We start from the raw sequence: 18,375 nt of genomic DNA, 5'->3' as shown, positions 1-18,375 counted from the left end.
AGAGCAGCTTTTTCTGGCGTCGCGGCGCTCTCACCGCGCTCTGGCCAATTTTCCATCGCAGCCAGAGCGCCGTGAGAGCGCCGTCAAGTGGAAAGTGGGGCGTTACGTTAACAACTGGGCTGAAGTGGGGTGTCCATGTTTACAAAATAAGAACCAAGGCTAAACAGACATTGGGAGTGATCAAACGCAACTTGTGGGCATGCCCAGCCAGGGTAAAATCACTTGCATACACGTCACTGGTAAGACCTTACCTTGAATATGCTGCAACAGTACTGGATCCGTACACAAAGAAAGACAAAGATAAACTTGAAAGGGTACAGAACTGGGGATATGGATCCAGTCTGATCTTAAATGGAACACCCAGGTTAACCACATGACCAAACAAGGCAGCAAGCGTCTCTACATACTAAGGCGCTTGAGAAAGTTCAACCTGCCTACCGCAGACCTGGTTACGGTGTATACTTCGTATGTGAGGCCAGTACTGGAATATGCAGCCCCGGTTTGGAGTCCTGGACTAACAAACAAACAGTCATGGCAGCTCGAAACCATACAAAAGAGGGCCTGCAGAATCATCATGGGGAAGGGGTACACCAACTACGCTGAAGCCTGCGAACAGCTAGGTCTCCCGACACTGGGGAGTCGACGCGAACACTTGTGTCTCCGCTTCGGGAGGAAGCTGCTGAGTAGCACGTCCCTCAGAAGCCTACTCCCCCCTCTCCGAGGGCAGATCAGCACCCGACGCACTAGACAATCCAACGAACTTGATGTGATAAAAACCAGAACTGAAAGATTCAAAAAAAGCACCATCCCGTACATTGTAAGACTATTAAACGAAAATGTCCTCTAATGACGTCATGACACAGCTACCTAAAGACCACTTACCGGCGTACTTTGTTTTTATGAAATCATGTGCAATATCCGTTTTAGATAAGTGTTAAACTGTTTTTATATATAATGTTAAAGGTAATTCGGTTCAGCAATGTAATTCTTAACTGTGTATATAGTATTTTTAAAAATTGTTCCCGTATCTTTTTTAAATGTAACACGGCAGCACAATTCAGGGTCTTACTGGCCCTGCTACCTGTATCGTGCAGTTGGATAAGAAATAAACCATTATGATGATGAACCAAGCTGCCAGATTCTGTACAAATAACTACAACAGGGATGCTAGTGTTACCAAAATGAATAGCCAGCTGCTGCCGCACCGCGTGCCTGCAAAGATGGTGTGTTACGCTGAAGGGCGGTTATACCGGCTATATAGATACAGATACAGAAATTCAGACAAGGAAACAAATATCAGTTTATTTTGCTTGAAGACTTCTTGACAATACTAAAAGTTCATGCTGTCATAGCATACCCAGTAATTGGTGTAATTGTGATGCTTTTCGTTAGAGGGCGCAGCTGCATTGGTTGTTTTCTTTGTGTGTTACTAAATGGGACATTGAGGATGGGAAGGCCAGCCTTTTCCGTAAACCTGATTTCAAACTTCCTTGCAAAAACAAAAATTACAGTGGCCACGATTCCCCCACATTGGGCTATTATAGCATTTTTTATTGAACTGCTACAAACAGCCCGTCAACATTGATCTCCTACAAGACATTGTACATGTACAGGTGACCACTTACATATTACATCCAGACAATATACAGTACCTGCACACTACAATGTTTGACATGTTGTCACAAATATCAACTACAGCATGTGGCAGCAAATATAACACTTCATTTCACTCTGCCATAGAAATGGAATATCACCATTAGGCTACTAAGTCATTCAATACCCGTGACTATATCAGTTAACAGGTTCTAGTATTTTTTTTGGAATGGCTGACTGTCTGATAGATATCAGACTTAAAAAACACATCCAGATTTACAACACAGAAATATACATGTAACGCTAGTTCACTTTAATCCGTGGGGTAACCTAGATAAATGGGTATTTAGATATTTTAACATTTTCAAGATATTGCAATGTGAAACTACATCCCAACGACTTAACGATTTCCAAATACCCTATTTTATATCTACGGATATAGGTTACCCTACGGATAAAGGTGAACTAACCTTATAACTCAAGCTTTGTAAGCCAACAGTTGGTATATTTTGATGCTGATATACAATATATATAAGTCTGCATTAGGAATTTACTAGGACTATAAGATTTTATTACAACACAGATCCAGAGCTGGTGGAGGAAGTCAGATGGAATGGGTATTTTAGTCCTCTGGGTAGATTCTCCTGAGCCATGGCCTCATCAGGTACTGAGCTCCATCAAACTTGTCAAAATACTCCTCAATATCAGGATGCCTTATCTGTACAGGAGGCAGAATAGAAGATATCAAGATCAGACAATTCTAAGAACATTAAACTTCTTGTTCACCACTGGAAGCTGAAAGCTTTGCTTGGTGACTTATGGTGTAATGTAGAATACACCTATATGTTGTAAAGTAAATGTAGTTTGCTCTACAAAGAGTAGATTTCACATCTAATGACTACAACTTATAGTACAAGCTCTGTACTGAAAATACCATGTGTGCTATTAGCTTACTTGTGACAAAATATATGCTCACGGTATGAATATGTATCAATTCATACTCTGCCTGATTTCATTACAGATTGATGGACAAAATGTTTTAGCCTTGGGTCCAGCCTTGTTGTGCTTTTAGTCGCTCCCCAAAGGTACAATGTACGCTTCTGTTAAGTAGCCTGGAGTCCAGCCTTCTTGGAAGCGTACCTTTGGGAAGCGACTAAAACCACAACAAGGCAGGACCCCAGACTAAGAATGTTTCCTATTTTACCTTCATGTTGTACACGACCTGGATGTTCTCTTCCACCACATATGTCCTCTGTCCATCAGGCCTGTCTCTCTCATCAACAAGCACGGAGTAGTTTGGAGTCTTCTTCCAGTACTGACAGAAAAAAATATCGAAAAGCCTTTATTGTATACAAATATATGCACTGGGTTAAGTAAAGGTCACAACAAAAGAATTGATGACAGATACATGAAATATGTCAACCAACACAAGAATCATATTCTACAAAGTGAATTCGACTTCTTCTTGCTTCTTTGTGATACCGAAAATGTAGGAACAGATATGTTTTACAATCAAAGGTTTGTCTAGGTTTATTAGGAATATAAATTTGTCTCTGTTATTTAGGTGTGTGAAGTAGGGAAACAGAGGTAATATCACTCTATAAAGTTCAGCTCTCTTTTGTATAATCTACATACAGATATTACATCACTACTAAGACATAAGAGACTACCATTAAAAAAGATTTCATCTTTAGAGTAACATAAATCTAGTAATGTTCTTGGTATGATTACTTGAATATCCATATCCACATCTACAGTGCAACTTACTGGTTTATCTGCGGGATGATTCGCTAGCAGCCAATTAGGTGGAGCCTGTGAGGAAAAAACAGCAACAATGTTACCTCTGTATGTAACACAGACTGTAAGTTCTAACGAGGACATTTGTGGTAAACATAAACATAAATTTGTAACTGACTAGGCCAGAATCATGTATGAATGGAGATAGTCATACACACACATGTATACATTTAGGTGTAACACAGTACCTGTATAATACACTGCAAGCAGCTGGGTGTATGCCCTTAGCATGACTTTGATAATACAAAGTAATGTCTTCCGATTTACTAATTCAATCAATCCCTGTCCCAATGGATTCTAGGGTATATCTGAAACATTAGCTCTAAAACATTTTACCTTTGCGATGACGTCCCAGCCAATGATGACTCCCCTGTACCCGTATCTCTTGTGTCTAATGGTCTGTCCGACCCTGTACTTGACATGGACTGGGCGCGGGCGTCTGGGAACAGTTGAACCTACAAAATACATTTTTTTAAACATATCATTATCAATTCCAAAAATTCTGAGCAAAATTGTAGAAAGGCAGTGTAAGTGGCACTAACAGGTGACCTAACGCCAGTTTAGTAGAAGGACCGCTAGAGTAATTTCTCACGGGCGACGCAAGTGCAACTTACTTGAATTGAGGAGACTTTATTCCAACATGGCTGAGCAGTAGGAGTCTGTGGTGGGACTAAACTATAGGACTGAACCAAATTAACATAGGGGTGTCAGTCTGACTACACATGACATAAACCAATATACGTGGCGCGGTCCCTTTCCTTCCATATTTCTTTCTCTCTCTTATTACCTTTCACCAACTAGCTATGACCAACTATTAACATCAGTGGCGTAAAACTCTATTCCGATGCATGAATCATAGGGTCATAGGTCAAGTGGATCAGTACATACCTGCAAAGTACCCTTCAGGCGACCTTCTCTGCAGCACTTCATAAGCAGGAGACTCCCCTCTAGAGAACACGTTGTTGTCCTCCACAGGGGATGATGTAATGGAAGAAATGGTCTTCCTCACCCAATCTCTCCAGGAGCGAAGACTCAAGTAGTTCTGTTTCAAGTCCTTGAAGGAGACCAACAGGCTGCAACAGATATGAATAAGCTGATAATGAGATTTTGAAATGCAGGATGTTCCAGTACAGGGTATAATTAGGTAAAGCCGAAACAATAATGCAATGAGCAGGCCGCCCGGCTCAATGGCTCCCTTGAAGCTCTAAAGGGAAGGGAGCCAATTGGTAGCTTGTATCCAGCCGTATTATACTCTTGAGTCTTTTCTGTCCTCTCCATAGACTCGGGACCTATAAATACGACTGGATACCAGGCTAGCCATTTAGCCCACGGAAGCAAGAGATAGTGTAAATACTGGCTACAAGGTTAGGTCTGCATGTTACAATAAGCCCTCTCACAGAGATCAGAACGCCTGTGTAACAGGAATTCTAGGTAATACGTCAAAGGTTTAATAGGTTCCTGTAAAATAGAACAAAACCAGCAGTTGAAACAACACAACATTAATGCTACGGTCAGACACAAGTTCTCAGTACAACGAATCATAGACATAAAACCTGAGTGCAAACATTTCACGATTTACAGTACATGATTGACACGTTGATTACAGGTGATGAAAGACTTACCCCCTCATGGCCTGAGTTCTCTGGTACTCTGTGTTAGAACCCCACATCTCCGACACAAAGTACTGCGCCGGGACAGCCATCAGGATCAGGAAGAACTGGAGAGCATTGATGCCCACTTGTGGCATTATATGTTGTGGAAACAAAATTTTATCTGCCTTTTAAAAAATGGAAAAAATACTGAACTGCCAACTTGGTATCAAATGCAAAAGTAGCACAGAATTAGGGAATGAATGATGTAATATCTCTCCGCCGTAAAATGGAACATGAAATGTCTTGGCGCGAAACTTGACTCCGAGTGACACCACCTGAAATGTTTCCCACCAACAAATCTCAGCTGTCTCTTTTAGCAGACGACAAAGACTTCTCCAAGTGCTAGCGCCGAACTGTCCCCGGCAATTTCACAATTATGCCTCCTTCTATATGTTCAACTCCTTTTAAACCTGTCCTGACTTTCCATGTACTTCCAGGATGTCTGGAAAGATCCATGTGTCGACAGAACATCTCGATTGTCGAAACGCCGGTCTGTCCAGCAATCACCACTTGCCACGACGTGCTGAACTTTGACCTCCTTAAGGCGGAGCTTAAGACGCAAATCGGCAAAGCTCCAGCTATGTTTACGACAGCAAATGTTAACTGTGATTTTCTCCCGAATATCATACTTTGTATTATACATGTCACAAATAGAATGATGTTATGTTATCAAAAATGTTTTAGTACGAACCATGGTGGGCTTTTTTGCACGAAATATCTATAAACGTAAAATGTCGTGAATGCCGCAAAACGTCAGCTGACCTGCGTGACACGCCACACGTAGATTTTCAATTCGAGCAGGAGAAAGTTTACCTGATTGTAGAGGATTTAACGACGTGTTAGACAGCAGCGGGGATTTTATATGTCGGAGTAAAGGTACTGGGTGTTTGGCAACATTATGGGGATCAGGCAGGCTAATTATTGAACGATATAAGTGAAAATTAACCTTGTTTTATGCCCGTCTAACGAACGGGTTTGAATTGTAACTTTCCAGACTTTGTTTGCCATATTCGATTTCTGTTGTGAGATATAAAAATAAAAATGTTTGAGCTGATTGGTTTTAACAGCTTTAGTGCAAGCGCTTGGCAGATAGACAAAATTTTATTCTGCTGTGTCGGTGACTTACACGTGGGGCCATGAGGAAAAGAGAAATGGTCTGGCGGGTTTCGATCCAACGCATGGCCTTCATATGACGCAAGCACCATGACGTAATTTTCTCGATTTGTTTCTGTCAAAACAAGGAGGTTCGACTTTGAAATGAAGCCCTTTGGGCTTGGTGAAACTCCAAACAGGAAACAAATGATGGCATCTGCAGATGTCATACACAACAAAGATCCGTGTTTCTGTTAAGAAAGATACAAACAAAGTACATAAAAATTAATATGCCACTTGCACTGTAGATTGTGAAACATTTGCATGTTTTTATGTAGGTTTGTCTTTCACTGCGAACTCATCACACAGCAAACATATGCTATGTTACTACTGTGCTCAGGACTGTATTGTTTTAACCATGAACACAGTGAACATCACCTTTCACCTACTACGATTCATGGTAATTTTTATTCACACAGAAATCATTGTACTGTCACAGCCAATCATGTATTGTGAATAGTGTTATGATATAAGTTCATGTGTGTAAAGCATCTGTTCATAAATCTGAAAATGACAGTTTCCTCTCCTAGTTTGACGAGTCTCTCGATGCGCGTGGTGGACAACACGGTCAAGCCCGCTTCACACGAGATGCCCAACAAAGGCAGGCGCCGACAGCGCAGGGAGAGTGAGGTGTTCGAGGACTCGTCTGATGAAGGGGTGGAGGCAGCTGGGCAGTCTGGTAAGGAAGCACATTTTGTGACAAAGAAAATTTCTTCTATCAATACAATTCTGTGTTGTACAATCTTTTGCTGTCAGGGGGCTGATGGAGCATCCTTCCTAAAGGTTGGTTCACGTGTGTATATATTCAAGTCTGCAAGTCTGTATGAGGTCCTGGCCGTCCATGTGGGAGACAAATATTGACAAATAACACAGTTACACACTTAACGAGTTAGCTGGCCAAGGAGTATGGTTTGCGAACCAGCTAACTTGTAGGGAATATTATATGTCTATATTTGTCCAACTTCTACTATTTTTCCTGTGACCTGTGGAGCCAGAACACAATGACCAGTGGGCTTAACATCCCATCCTAAGGACTGCAACCTTTTCCAGTAGCATGCATGTCAAGTAAGCAACAGTATTTGGACTCACTGCTTCTTGGTCCATAGGCACCTGGCCGCTAAGCACTCGACTACGTACACACAAAAGTTCAATATCAATTGCTTTACCAACCTGAGTGATGAAGCTATTCACCAACTCTACCATTGATGTTTCACTAGGTGTGCAATGCCCCCACATAAACAAAGGAGTGAACCAGGCGCAGGTGAAGAAGGCCCTACAGAAGGGTTCGCCCCACCTGGAGTGTGGGGGGTGTTCTAAGGAGGGTGCGTCAGGGGCCCGGGGCAGGACAGAGCCCGCACCAGACTCCACTCTAGCTGAGGAGTTAGAGGCCACTCTCTGGCTCTGCTTACAATGTGGACATCAGGTGAGAAATCTACAAGAAAACTGTTATGTTTCATTCAGGTACATGTAGTACATGTACATTGCACTAGCAGTGCTATAGGCATTTTCGAATCTTAGTTTACAGGTAGATTGCTCTTGTAAAGATAATTGACACCAAACAATGACACCACTTTGTAACGATAGAACATTTATGTAGATGTTCATATGTTAACATACTTAGTATCTTTGAAAGATTATTGAAACCAAACAGTAACCCTTACCACTTTGTCAAGATGGAGCTTGTGTCATTTTTGAAAGTACACATCTCGCAAAAACCACAAGTAGCTTTGGCATAAATGTTCATAAGTCTATCTTCTTAGCGGTTTTTAGTAATGTAATAGTTGATACTTATAATTTAGGTTGAAACTCTTGTTCTGAGAGTATATATTTTCGACATTAAACCCATGAACAAAAGAACTTTATTTATATCTGGCACATGTACAGCATTTGTCATAGCAAAGAAATACATCATCATCATCCGTTGTCCCTGGGGGGTGGGGCAAGACGACGCACAACGTCTCTCCATAGCCCTCGATCTTTCATTGCTGCTTCCAAGAAACACAGAGAAGCAGTTGTACTTGTAGTGAAGATTGTCTGTTTGCTGCAGGGCTGTGGCAGGAACAGCAGGAGTCAGCACGCCCTGAAGCACTACGAGACGCCTCGCTCCGGCTGTCACTCTGTCGTGGTCAACACAACCACATGGATGGTGTGGTAAGGGCGTTGTCTTTCTGTTTTTCTCATGTTTCTCATCACATGAAGCAGGTTTCGAAATACACATACTTAACTTGCAATTTGCATGTAATTTTTGAGATTTGCACGTAAAAATGTTCTGAACTTGCAATCTTGCATGTTGAAAATACCTGGCCTATAGTAAAAATACTGAGGCCCTGTGCCTTTGCCAGGGATCGTCACCAGTCGTCAGTAGGTGTTACAAATAATCAAATTGGGCTTTGCTGCAAACTTACATGCTGATTATGTGGATATCATTCCAAAATTTCAAGTTTTGTCTATATTTTCATGTGCCGATTTCTGTCCGCCAAAAGTGACAGAATGAGCAAAATTCTTATTTGTCCTGAGCAGCAAAATTCCGCCAAAGGACGGAATGATGGAAGCTGGCTAAATCATTGCAGTATAGACTAGATTTATTTTGCATGTAGATTTTTCAAATTGCACTTAAGATTTTTGCCAACTTGCAATTTTGCATGTAGCAAAAAAAAAGTATTTTGATCCCTGCATGAAGTGATTCTTTGATCATGAGTGTCTGCTATAAACAAGGAGAAGAAATCTTTAACTTGTTCTACACATATGTAAGCAATATCAAACTATTCAAAGTTGAAATGCTGGTATTTTCAATCCATTTATTATGAAATACCTGTGTGTGTCAGAAGAAAAAGTGGAAACAATGGGAAACAATGATCTAGTTGCATGTTTAAAGCTCATGACATTAAGTTGTAATTTTGTATTACATTTATGATTTCTAGGTGCTATGAATGTGACAACGACGTTGCCTTTGACCGTGGTAAGAAGCTTGCCCTGTGCGTAGACTTTGTACGCAGACATTACGGCATCCCCAGACTTCCAAATGATTCCACAGGTAGGTCACACTGTATATTAATTTTTTTTGTATGTTCAAAATATCTTTCAATACATCACAGAAATTAAGTGCTATAACAAATGACAAGCAACTTGTTAAACTTACGTACGACAAAACTGTTTGTTGGACCAGTTCAGAGTAATGGGACCTGAAAATAATCAGAGGACCAAATTTTGGACCGATTAGAAATTGAAGAGTTTACCAGCAGGCAATCACATCTTTTGGTACTAACAGGTCCAAGAAAATAACAAAAGCGAAATAGAGGAGAATCGATAGTTGTTTTACCTACAATGTACACTCAAACACAGACTGTGACAGAGGCAATTAGTGTTGTTTACATGAAGATAGGATTTTAAAATGCCAGTAGATGTCAGTTACTCACCAAACAGAGTCCGTTATAGCAAAATGGACCATTGTTTTGAGTATAGCCCATTCACAAGTTTTCACAGATAATTATCATTAGGTCCAGTCATATCTGTACCTGAATTATCTGCACCAGTACCCACCTCTAGTACAAATCCAATAATGATTTTAAATTACAGCTTTTAATGAATGATTTCCTACTGTTGAGTGACCATTGAAAGTGTAGGTTTTTTTTAATCTCTGCATGTACTTGTTTGACTTTTTTGTAGGTAAGAAGAGTCCCCAGCAGACCAGTCCCAGAGAGGAGACAGTTGATGCAGGTGCCATGGCAGGGAAGGGAGCGGATAAATACAACCTCAACACTTCAAAGTCTCCACTAGCTAGAGTTAAGGTATAATGTGTATCAATCACTGTCATCATGTTTCCAGAGACTGACTAGAAATAATTTGGTTGATCTTATGAGGAATAGAATGAATGTCAAGAAGATTATATTGAAACATCATTTTTGCAAGTTGTTGCAAAGTGTCTTTGACGTTCTAATGCAGTCCCAACTTTAGCACTCTTTTCTGTCTATCTACAGGGACTGAGCAACCTTGGGAACACCTGTTTCTTCAATGCAGTCATGCAGGTGAGATAAACATCTTTCATTTTATTGACATCTTTTTGTTTGTAAAAAGACAATATTTTGTAAAATGCATGGAACATCTGCAACAAGAGCAAGCATTTAGAAACCACAGACCTTTTCCATGGTATCATACCTTTCTGCTTTTCATGTACAGTTAAAAGTAAGCTGACTGTTAGTGGAAACCTGCAAATGTTATATGTATGTATGTATGTATGTATGTGATTTTTTTGGCAATGTCTCAGGGATGGAGACATACGACATTTTTAACTTCCTTGTGTTTTTCTACAGAACCTGAGTCAGACCCATGTGTTAGAGGCAGCCCTAATGTGGTCCACTAAGGGAGGCACCATGACACTCTACCCACCTACTGTCAATGATCTACAACTACAGCTGGTAAGAGACACTTAAGTGTAGTAAACATTAACACTGAAAATTCAGAATAGTTTCTCCAAAGGATGTATGCATACTTGCATAATAGCATTTTTTTTTAAAGAAGTTCAAAAGTTTAAGCAATTACATTGTAGTTCCATTGTAGTACATTTGTGTACAGTATGCCAAGTTCATAGAGATATACTTACAACTTAATGAATTTTCTGTTAGCAGGTGAACAACGGCAATATGAAGAAAAGCTGCAAGTTGAATATGAATCTAATCACTTCTTTCTTGGGTCCACTACATGTACATGTATGTAGCTTTAGAATCCAGTTTTTGCATGATAACCTTTCCTTTTACAGGAACCCCTGGAGGTGATGTTGGCAGCCCCACCCAGTGCTCTACAGAGTGCTCTACTCTCCTTCCTCCGTGAGATGACCACGCCCTCGGGCAAGGCCAACCTCAACCCTAAACACCTGTTTGGACAGGTGTGCCAGAAGTAAGAAGGCTTTCCACATTACTGTATTCTATGTTCTGCACACTGGTGCAATGTATGGCTAATTGCAAGTAATTATTTGGGCTCTGTATGGGGGATATTAAGTTACTTCAAAATGAATTATTCTGGTTTTATCCACTTTTGTTGCTCTGTAAGTCCTCAATAAGTGCATTCCTTACGCACACACTACGGCCGCGGGGCACGTTGGATACACTCAATCCCTCGATCTTGGAAGTTAGGCAACGCACAGTCCGGGCATTTCTTGGATGGGAGCCGCACCACTGCCGCACCACTGAATGTGGGGGAGGTATAGACTAGTATAGATTAATACTAATCACATCGCCTTATGTTGTAACAGCTGTGTGCTTCACCCTTCAGGTCTCCCCGGTTTAAAGGCTTCCAGCAGCAGGACAGCCATGAACTTCTCAGGTATCTACTGGACGGACTCAGGCTGGAGGAACTCAAGGTAAACAGTCTTTAGGTCTTCTAAGTGTACATTTTCCCTTGATACTCTTTATTTAATCTCTGTTGATGATGACACTGTTAGACTACTAAGATTAGTTTAGGTCCCACGCTAATGGAACAGTCACCGTTACAGTCCACACATGCTGACTGAGCATTTTGGGGCGCAGGGGAATGCAGTCGGGGTTGGAGAGACTTAGTGTGAATACATCGTGGTTCTGTTACATGTGTGTGTGTACTTAGATAGCCAGTTAAACCATTTTATGATACATTCCATTTCTTGTGGTCTTCTAGAGAGTTAAGTCTGGCATCTTGAGGAAGTTTGGACTGTCAGAGTCTACCAACCCGAAAACTGTTGAAGATGAAGTGAGAGGAAGAGTCAAAGGTAGGTAAATAAAACAATAACATTTAACGTCAAATTGACATGGGGCTTTATATGTCTGAAGTTTCTGAACCATTCTGTCTTAATAAAGTCCTTACATGTGTGTCCCATGGTCTGTCCCCAAGACTCTAATTGTGCAATGTGTGCTTTATTTCTGTAGATTATGGCCGACTTGTGAGAGAAACTTTTGTAGACTTTGTGTTTGGTGGGCAGATGGTCAATACTGTGCAGTGTGAGGAGTGTAAAAATGTAAGTATAGTACATAATGTTTTTTAATATATTAGTGTCTTAATATTTACGAAAATCTTGGAACTTATTAAAATAAATTTTGACCAATAGAAATGGCATTCCAGTGTTTAGAACACTCTTTTTCATTGATCTTGTAACCTGCAATGTGTGATAGATATGTAATGGATGAAACTTGTTACATTTCACCTATACCACAGGTATGGGGAACTTGATTGTCTTTCCTGATGTTTCTTCTTATTTTCCCGTGGATCACGGCACGCCGGATCACCTTTTTTTGTAAATTCACTTTGGAACTGTTACAGTTCACTTTGCATGGAGTGGGAGATGGGTGAAATGTGCTGTATTTGCTCGCATATGTTGCCTGTCTCGTCTAAAATTGATTCATCATTGATGTGGATTGCAGGGAATTTATGACCATATAACGTATGAAGGTTTTCATACTTTGTTTTCAGATTTCTCAAGTCCATGAGCCATTTCTTGATATTTCTCTTCCTATTGTGGAAGAGAGGGTAAGTGGTATCATACCAAAGTTCCACTGACATTGTTTGAAGTTTCCTTTAGTGACAGACATTTTCATGCAGATGAAGAATTTTTAGTGTAACATTTCATTATCATTCCATTTCTGTTAATATTTTTGTTTTTCATTTGTAGTCCCCACCCTCTAGAGGTAGCAATCCTTCGAGCAATAAACAGAAGGGGAAGGGAGCAAAGGGCCGTACCAACATGGACAGTGAGACGGGGGAGGCAGCACACATGGCCATGAATGAGCTAGCACAGAGGGACGACCAGTCTCCCAGCAAGCACCAGCTCAAGAAGGCCAAGAAACAAGCCAGGAGGGAAGCAAAGGTACATCTTCTTAGGCTCATGGTTCAACTTTTCGAAAAGTTTCTTATTATCTGTAACAAGAATAGAATCATTCAGTAAACATAAATGTTTACACCAAATACACAGCCTTCTGATGTTATTGCACATTACGCCATGAAAAAATCATTCTTCAGACTCCAAGATTTTGTCGCAGGGAAATCTAATTAATTATGTCTGTTGATGACGTCACAGTAAACATGGCAACTCACGAAAAACATTCTTGTTAGAAGCAAACAATGCTGAATCATTATAATATTTTGTAATTGCAACATACTCCAATATTTCCTTTCCCGGCTTTTTAAGAGTATGTTTTTCTTGAGCCACTGTGCTGTGTTCTGAACTGGTTGCCATGTTTACTGTGACGTAATTGACAGACATAATTGGAGAATGGTTCACATATTTTGTGCAAATGCATATGTGTGTGTTTCATGAATAGAACTATAGTTGTGGAATATAAAAATGAAATTTTGTACTTTGGTTTTATACGATCTTACAGTTACACTATCTTTTCTCTCTTGCAAAAATAAGGAAACATCTGAATATACCAAAGCATGTCGCAACAACAATGTAGTCAAATTTGCTTTCATACTCACTATTAAATTAAGTGCTGTGTTTTTCTATCTCTTTGTGAAATCATGTTGTGGATGTCCATGCACATGTACTTTGCTCAGAAGACCCAGAAGAAAGGAAAGACACCCCCTGCTTCTGAGGTAACTTCGCCTACAGCTGCAGCAGCTGTTCAACAGGAGGGTCAGGAAGAAGCAGAAGCTAAGAATCCTGAGGTGCAACAGGAGAAGGTTGCAGCAGATGGTAACTGTTAAAGTCCCTCAGTTTTTAGCATAGCAATTGTATGCCTCTGAATTCGTACTGTTACATGTTAAAAGATTAAAGGGCTTGTTGTTGAGTACCTGTAGGTTGACAACAAAATTTGAATGTTAAGTCCACCTTTTGCATGCTGTCATCTTTTTGGTGGGTCTTGAGATTCTTTCTACTGTTGGTCCAAAAATTCAGTATTCTAGGCCTGTCTACAGTGTCCTGTCTTCTGTGCCAGTTTTTCAAAGGTACCTTACATAGTGACTACTAGTACTAGGGGTAGGTACTGGTACACCATCCAGACCTTGACCTGATCCTCTGGACCTGGACCGTACCTGTACCTAAATTTTCTGTATGGGTACCCATCCCTAGTGACTAAAGATAGGTTTGACTGTAAAATCTGTCATGAAGTACGTTGTACTCTAAGTAATATTGTGCGTAATGAATTACAGAAAGTGACACTTCTCAAGAGAAAGGTGAGAACCCTTCCTCATCCATGGAAGATGCAGACGAATGCTCAGACTCAGAAGCCATCACTAAACCAAGCAGCAAACCCACAACCCCCAAACATAGCCCTTCAAAGGAAAATGCTCCGACTACCAATCCACAGCCTACAGAGGAAAGAGGTGATGCTACAGAGGGAAAGGATGTTAAAGAGGTTACAAAGAAACTAGCAGCAATGGGTATAGAATCAGAACACAACTATGCTGCAAAACCTGAAAATAAGAGCAAACCACAAGATGCAGATAGACCGACTTCTTTAGACTGTAACACTAAGGAAAAGGGAAGCTCCAAGGGACAGAGTGAACAAACCTCTAGTGAAGCAAGTAAGGGTAAAAGTGTCACAGAAGATGTGAACTCCACTGAAAGTGAGCTGTGCTCCCGCATTGACCACCTGCGAATGTCAGGCACCGAATCTGATGCTACCTCCCCTACACAAAGCCCCGATAGAACTCAGGACAGTGTTGAAAAGGGGAGTGAGAATGATGTTCAAGACCTTAAAACACAAGACGAGCCGGAAGATGATAAAACAAAGATCATTCCTCAAGGTGAAGACGTTGTTCAAGACAATAAGGAAGTTGAAGAAGCAGAGGAACAAACCACTACGACTGTCGTTTCCCAAGAAGGTAAAAATGGCAGTTTTCCTTCCATAACCCTTACCCAAGGCAGCCCCAAGAGAGTCTCAAAAACACTGAAAGACGAGAGAAACGAGTGTCTCAAGTCGAAGGTGCAGTACTCGTTTGAGGAGATATCAGAGGAAGGGGGGGCTGTAGGTGGGAGGGGGAGGAGTTCCTCAGAGTCCAGTGTGGGTGAGGAGGTAGTGGGGAACACCAAACCACCATCCACCCTGGCTCCCAGGTACCTGGGCAGCTCACAGGAGTGCTCCATACAGTTCTGTCTGCACCAGTTTACTGCACCTGAGCTCCTGACTGGCACCAACAAGTTTGGCTGTGAGTTCTGCACCAGGAGGAAGAGGAAAGAGACTGGCAAAACTGGTAATTGTCACGTCACAATTTTAACTTTTCTCAGGTCGAAATAGAGAAATTTACAGCAAGTTTGTTACAGTCTGTAAGATGCGTGAAATGTCTAAGAAATTTTCTGTTACACTTCATGTCATCTATTTTGTAAGGAATGAACCTGTCCTTTGTTATGGATCTGTTTGAGTAATTACTTATTAGAGATCAGTTGTCAACAAGTATGAAAAGTGTCTTGGATGTCAATTTGACTTTTTTGCTAGTTTTTCTCGCCTTTTTTGTGTTTTCTCTGAAACATCATCTCACCCCATCTATCTGCCAAGCTCTTTTTATTGTTTTAAATGATACATCATACATGAAACTGAAATATTTGTTTGAATGCCCTATCCAGAAAGGGAGAAAGACAAGGATGACACGGTGTACTGTAATGCCAGTAAACAGATGCTGGTCTCCTGGCCACCTGATGTTCTCACTCTGCATCTCAAGAGATTTCAACAGGTAAGACTTACTTTATGGATTCTCCAGGAAAAGCAAAACGGATGAGAAAATGCAGAACAGTTCATTTGGATGGACTGAACTGATGTTTATTAGTATTGTTTGTAAAAGACTAGTTTTCCAAAAAGATACACAACTCCACCACAGCTGTTTATTTTTGTAGACAAATTCTCAAGAATGCTTCAAACCCGAGCAAAGTGGAGGATTTTAAAGATGGCAATGCTTGTTACTCATCACAATGTATCTTCTTCGTCTCCAGGCTGGTTACAGCCTTAGGAAGGTGAACAGACATGTCAACTTCCCCCTGATGTTGGACCTGGCTCCTTTTTGTACCAGCACATGCAAGGTTGGTCTTGAACTTCAGTGTTTCAAATGTACTAGTAATTTTGTGTAAACACGAAGGATCCTAATATGTCTATTGTCTGTCCCATAAGCAAATTTGAAATATGTATTACTATCTCTTTTAGGAATACACTATCCAGCTGTATGTAACTTTCAATACTGTGATTCGTTCTACTTCTAGCCTATTGCCGACAACTACAACCGAATCCTCTACACATTATACGGCATTGTTGAGCACAGTGGAAGTCTGCGGGCAGGCCACTACACAGCTTACGTCAAAGTTCGACAGGCTTCCGACAAGCTGAGAACCCAGGTCCTCAACAAGCCTAACTCTTGGAACTATGGGAAGGGGACGCCTAGGAACAAGGTGGGGGCAGGTGGTCAACAAGGTAACTTGGTGAATGGAGACGTCTCATTGGACGAATCAGATGATGAGGTTGACTGGAAAGGAGGAGACTCCGCCCCTTTGCCACCTCTTCCAGAGGGGAAATGGTACCACATAAGCGACACACATGTGAGCGAGGTGTCAGAGTCTAAAGTTTTAAATGCACAAGCTTTCCTGCTTTTCTATGAAAGGCTCTTGTCTTAAAGACTGCTAAACACCATCAATTTTGTATGCAAAATACTTTTATGGCTACATTTTCCTTTCTTACTTTTCACAAGATTATTTCCAAAGAGACTAAATGATATTTGAAGGGATAGCTCACAAACTTAGTTGAGACACAAAGAAGCACTATTTCACTTGTGTAAGTAAAAAATTCAGTACAAAATCAATCTTTTTTGGTTTTCTGGGGCTGGAATATTAAAATCAACTTTCGCTTCAGTCATTGACTTATGAATTAAATGTAGGCAGACTTTAAGAGGAAGAGTTTGGTAATTTTTGTCACAATATTTTACTGTTTCACCTTCATTTTGCTGTAGCCATATTCCAAGGTGTAATGATTACAATGAATCACTGCAGCAACGGGTGAATTTTGGATATTTATTCATAATGTCTATGTGGGATAACTTATGATTAACCAAATATGATTTGTCAGTTCACCAGCATATATAGTTTAAGTCTGCAGGGACTAGCTTTAAGTGGACATTTAAAGATATCTGTAAAAAGATACAGCAAAAATACTGTATATCCTTCATGCAATAATGAAGTACATGTACTCACAAAAGATTCGATAAGCAATCCAATATATATAAACTTTAGAATCATAGCTCTCGTCTAATATACCTCACGTACCTGTACAAGTTATCTACTAATTCATGCTGCACTGGTGAAACAAAAACTCATGTTTTTTTCTTCATTTTAGAATTATTGCTTTCTTGTCCAGTAGAAATGATCAAGGCAGTATGTGAAAACTACATGTATTTAAAGCTAAACTCTCTACATTAGGGGTCCAAGAAATGACATGCTGTACAAACAAAAAGAAAGAATTCTTAATGTAGAATGTACATGTACATGTATGGCAGCAAGCCATAAAAATTACACAACCATAAAGTTGAGTGTTATTGGATGGCCTAAAAGTTTAAGGTTCTTTTTTCTTTCTCTAAAAGTCAATTATACTAGAGAAACTAGATGTACATGTATGTACTCATAGTATTATTGTAAGTCTCATTGCTTCATTCCTAGAGTGATTAGGTTTTTATAATATCTAAGTTTATGTCTAAATAAAGGTGGAGACTAATGATGGATATGAACAATAAAAGGAAAGTCTACGATGAACCAAAGAAGCTCATACTCATTTTATTGTCTTCTGGACATCAGTACACACACAGATACAGTTCATAAAACAACGCATCAGAACAACAAAGGCAAACACATGTAAATTAAACTGTATTCTTAGAACACTGTTTCCAATCTCATCAACCTCTACTTATTAGCAGCACTCAGTCAATATCTTATAACACATAGTATTACAGAAGACTCTAACAAAGGAACATAAGCAATGATAAGTATGTATTTATTAATGATATATGTACCTGCAAAATGTTGATACAACATTTGTTAGCAGCATTTAGCAGGTATGATAAATTTGACACACATATATACACAAACATACATACATTCATACATACAAACGCTACCCAAAACATAACCTTCTCGGCGAAGGTAAAAAAGACTACTGGATGTTTCTCAAAGAGTACAAAACAACACCCACATTATGCATATTCATCTTGATATGCTGCTCTCTTCTATGTGTATGCATAACTACAT

General features: G+C 40.2%; 2 protein-coding genes across 5 annotated transcripts; one reads left to right on the top strand and one right to left on the bottom strand.

Annotated features, from left to right (window-relative positions):
- Positions 1-1,276: 1,276 nt before the first annotated feature.
- LOC118422631 (F-box only protein 21-like) lies at positions 1,277-5,596 on the bottom strand. 2 transcript variants are annotated; one of them, XM_035830285.1, is made up of 7 exons: positions 5,318-5,596; positions 5,013-5,127; positions 4,279-4,463; positions 3,727-3,845; positions 3,361-3,405; positions 2,798-2,908; positions 1,277-2,311 (listed from the first exon to the last, which is right to left on the bottom strand). In XM_035830285.1, exons 2-7 carry the CDS (start codon positions 5,090-5,092, stop codon positions 2,216-2,218), a joined length of 636 nt encoding a protein of 211 aa, XP_035686178.1. In that variant the 5' UTR covers positions 5,093-5,127; positions 5,318-5,596; the 3' UTR covers positions 1,277-2,215. The 2 variants fall into 2 exon arrangements, with proteins under 2 accessions (XP_035686178.1, XP_035686177.1); XM_035830284.1 differs by having other exon boundaries at positions 5,013-5,596.
- Positions 5,597-5,765: 169 nt separating this feature from the next.
- Positions 5,766-17,877, top strand: LOC118422629 (ubiquitin carboxyl-terminal hydrolase 16-like). 3 transcript variants are annotated; one of them, XM_035830283.1, is made up of 19 exons: positions 5,766-5,918; positions 6,725-6,873; positions 7,412-7,617; positions 8,242-8,345; positions 9,116-9,228; positions 9,861-9,982; positions 10,172-10,219; positions 10,505-10,609; positions 10,951-11,087; positions 11,463-11,550; positions 11,841-11,931; positions 12,089-12,177; positions 12,630-12,686; positions 12,829-13,023; positions 13,716-13,851; positions 14,307-15,350; positions 15,721-15,827; positions 16,084-16,170; positions 16,348-17,877. In XM_035830283.1, exons 2-19 carry the CDS (start codon positions 6,741-6,743, stop codon positions 16,753-16,755), a joined length of 3,270 nt encoding a protein of 1,089 aa, XP_035686176.1. In that variant the 5' UTR covers positions 5,766-5,918; positions 6,725-6,740; the 3' UTR covers positions 16,756-17,877. The 3 variants fall into 3 exon arrangements, with proteins under 3 accessions (XP_035686176.1, XP_035686173.1, XP_035686174.1); XM_035830280.1 differs by having other exon boundaries at positions 13,713-13,851; XM_035830281.1 differs by having other exon boundaries at positions 5,788-5,918; positions 6,712-6,873; positions 13,713-13,851.
- Positions 17,878-18,375: the final 498 nt, after the last annotated feature.

Source organism: Branchiostoma floridae, chromosome 9, assembly GCF_000003815.2.
Source record: "Branchiostoma floridae strain S238N-H82 chromosome 9, Bfl_VNyyK, whole genome shotgun sequence".
In the NCBI taxonomy this organism is placed as follows: domain Eukaryota; kingdom Metazoa; phylum Chordata; class Leptocardii; order Amphioxiformes; family Branchiostomatidae; genus Branchiostoma; species Branchiostoma floridae.
Note: the sequence above shows the minus strand (reverse complement) of the source record. Positions and strands in the feature narration are given on the sequence as shown.

What these genes read in the sequence shown, in the direction of transcription:
- LOC118422629 (XM_035830280.1), top strand. Translation starts at nt 6,741, where the DNA reads ATGCGCGTGGTGGACAACACGGTCAAGCCCGCTTCACACGAGATGCCC. An exon ending in ACTTCCAAATGATTCCACAG is followed by an intron (nt 9,229 to 9,860) that starts GTAGGTCACACT and finishes ACTTTTTTGTAG; the next exon opens with GTAAGAAGAGTCCCCAGCAG. An exon ending in TCAGGCTGGAGGAACTCAAG is followed by an intron (nt 11,551 to 11,840) that starts GTAAACAGTCTT and finishes GTGGTCTTCTAG; the next exon opens with AGAGTTAAGTCTGGCATCTT.
- LOC118422631 (XM_035830284.1), bottom strand. Translation starts at nt 5,137, where the DNA reads ATGCCACAAGTGGGCATCAATGCTCTCCAGTTCTTCCTGATCCTGATG. An exon ending in GCTGGGACGTCATCGCAAAG is followed by an intron (nt 3,406 to 3,726) that starts GTAAAATGTTTT and finishes TTTTCCTCACAG; the next exon opens with GCTCCACCTAATTGGCTGCT. An exon ending in ATCATCCCGCAGATAAACCA is followed by an intron (nt 2,909 to 3,360) that starts GTAAGTTGCACT and finishes TTTTTCTGTCAG; the next exon opens with TACTGGAAGAAGACTCCAAA.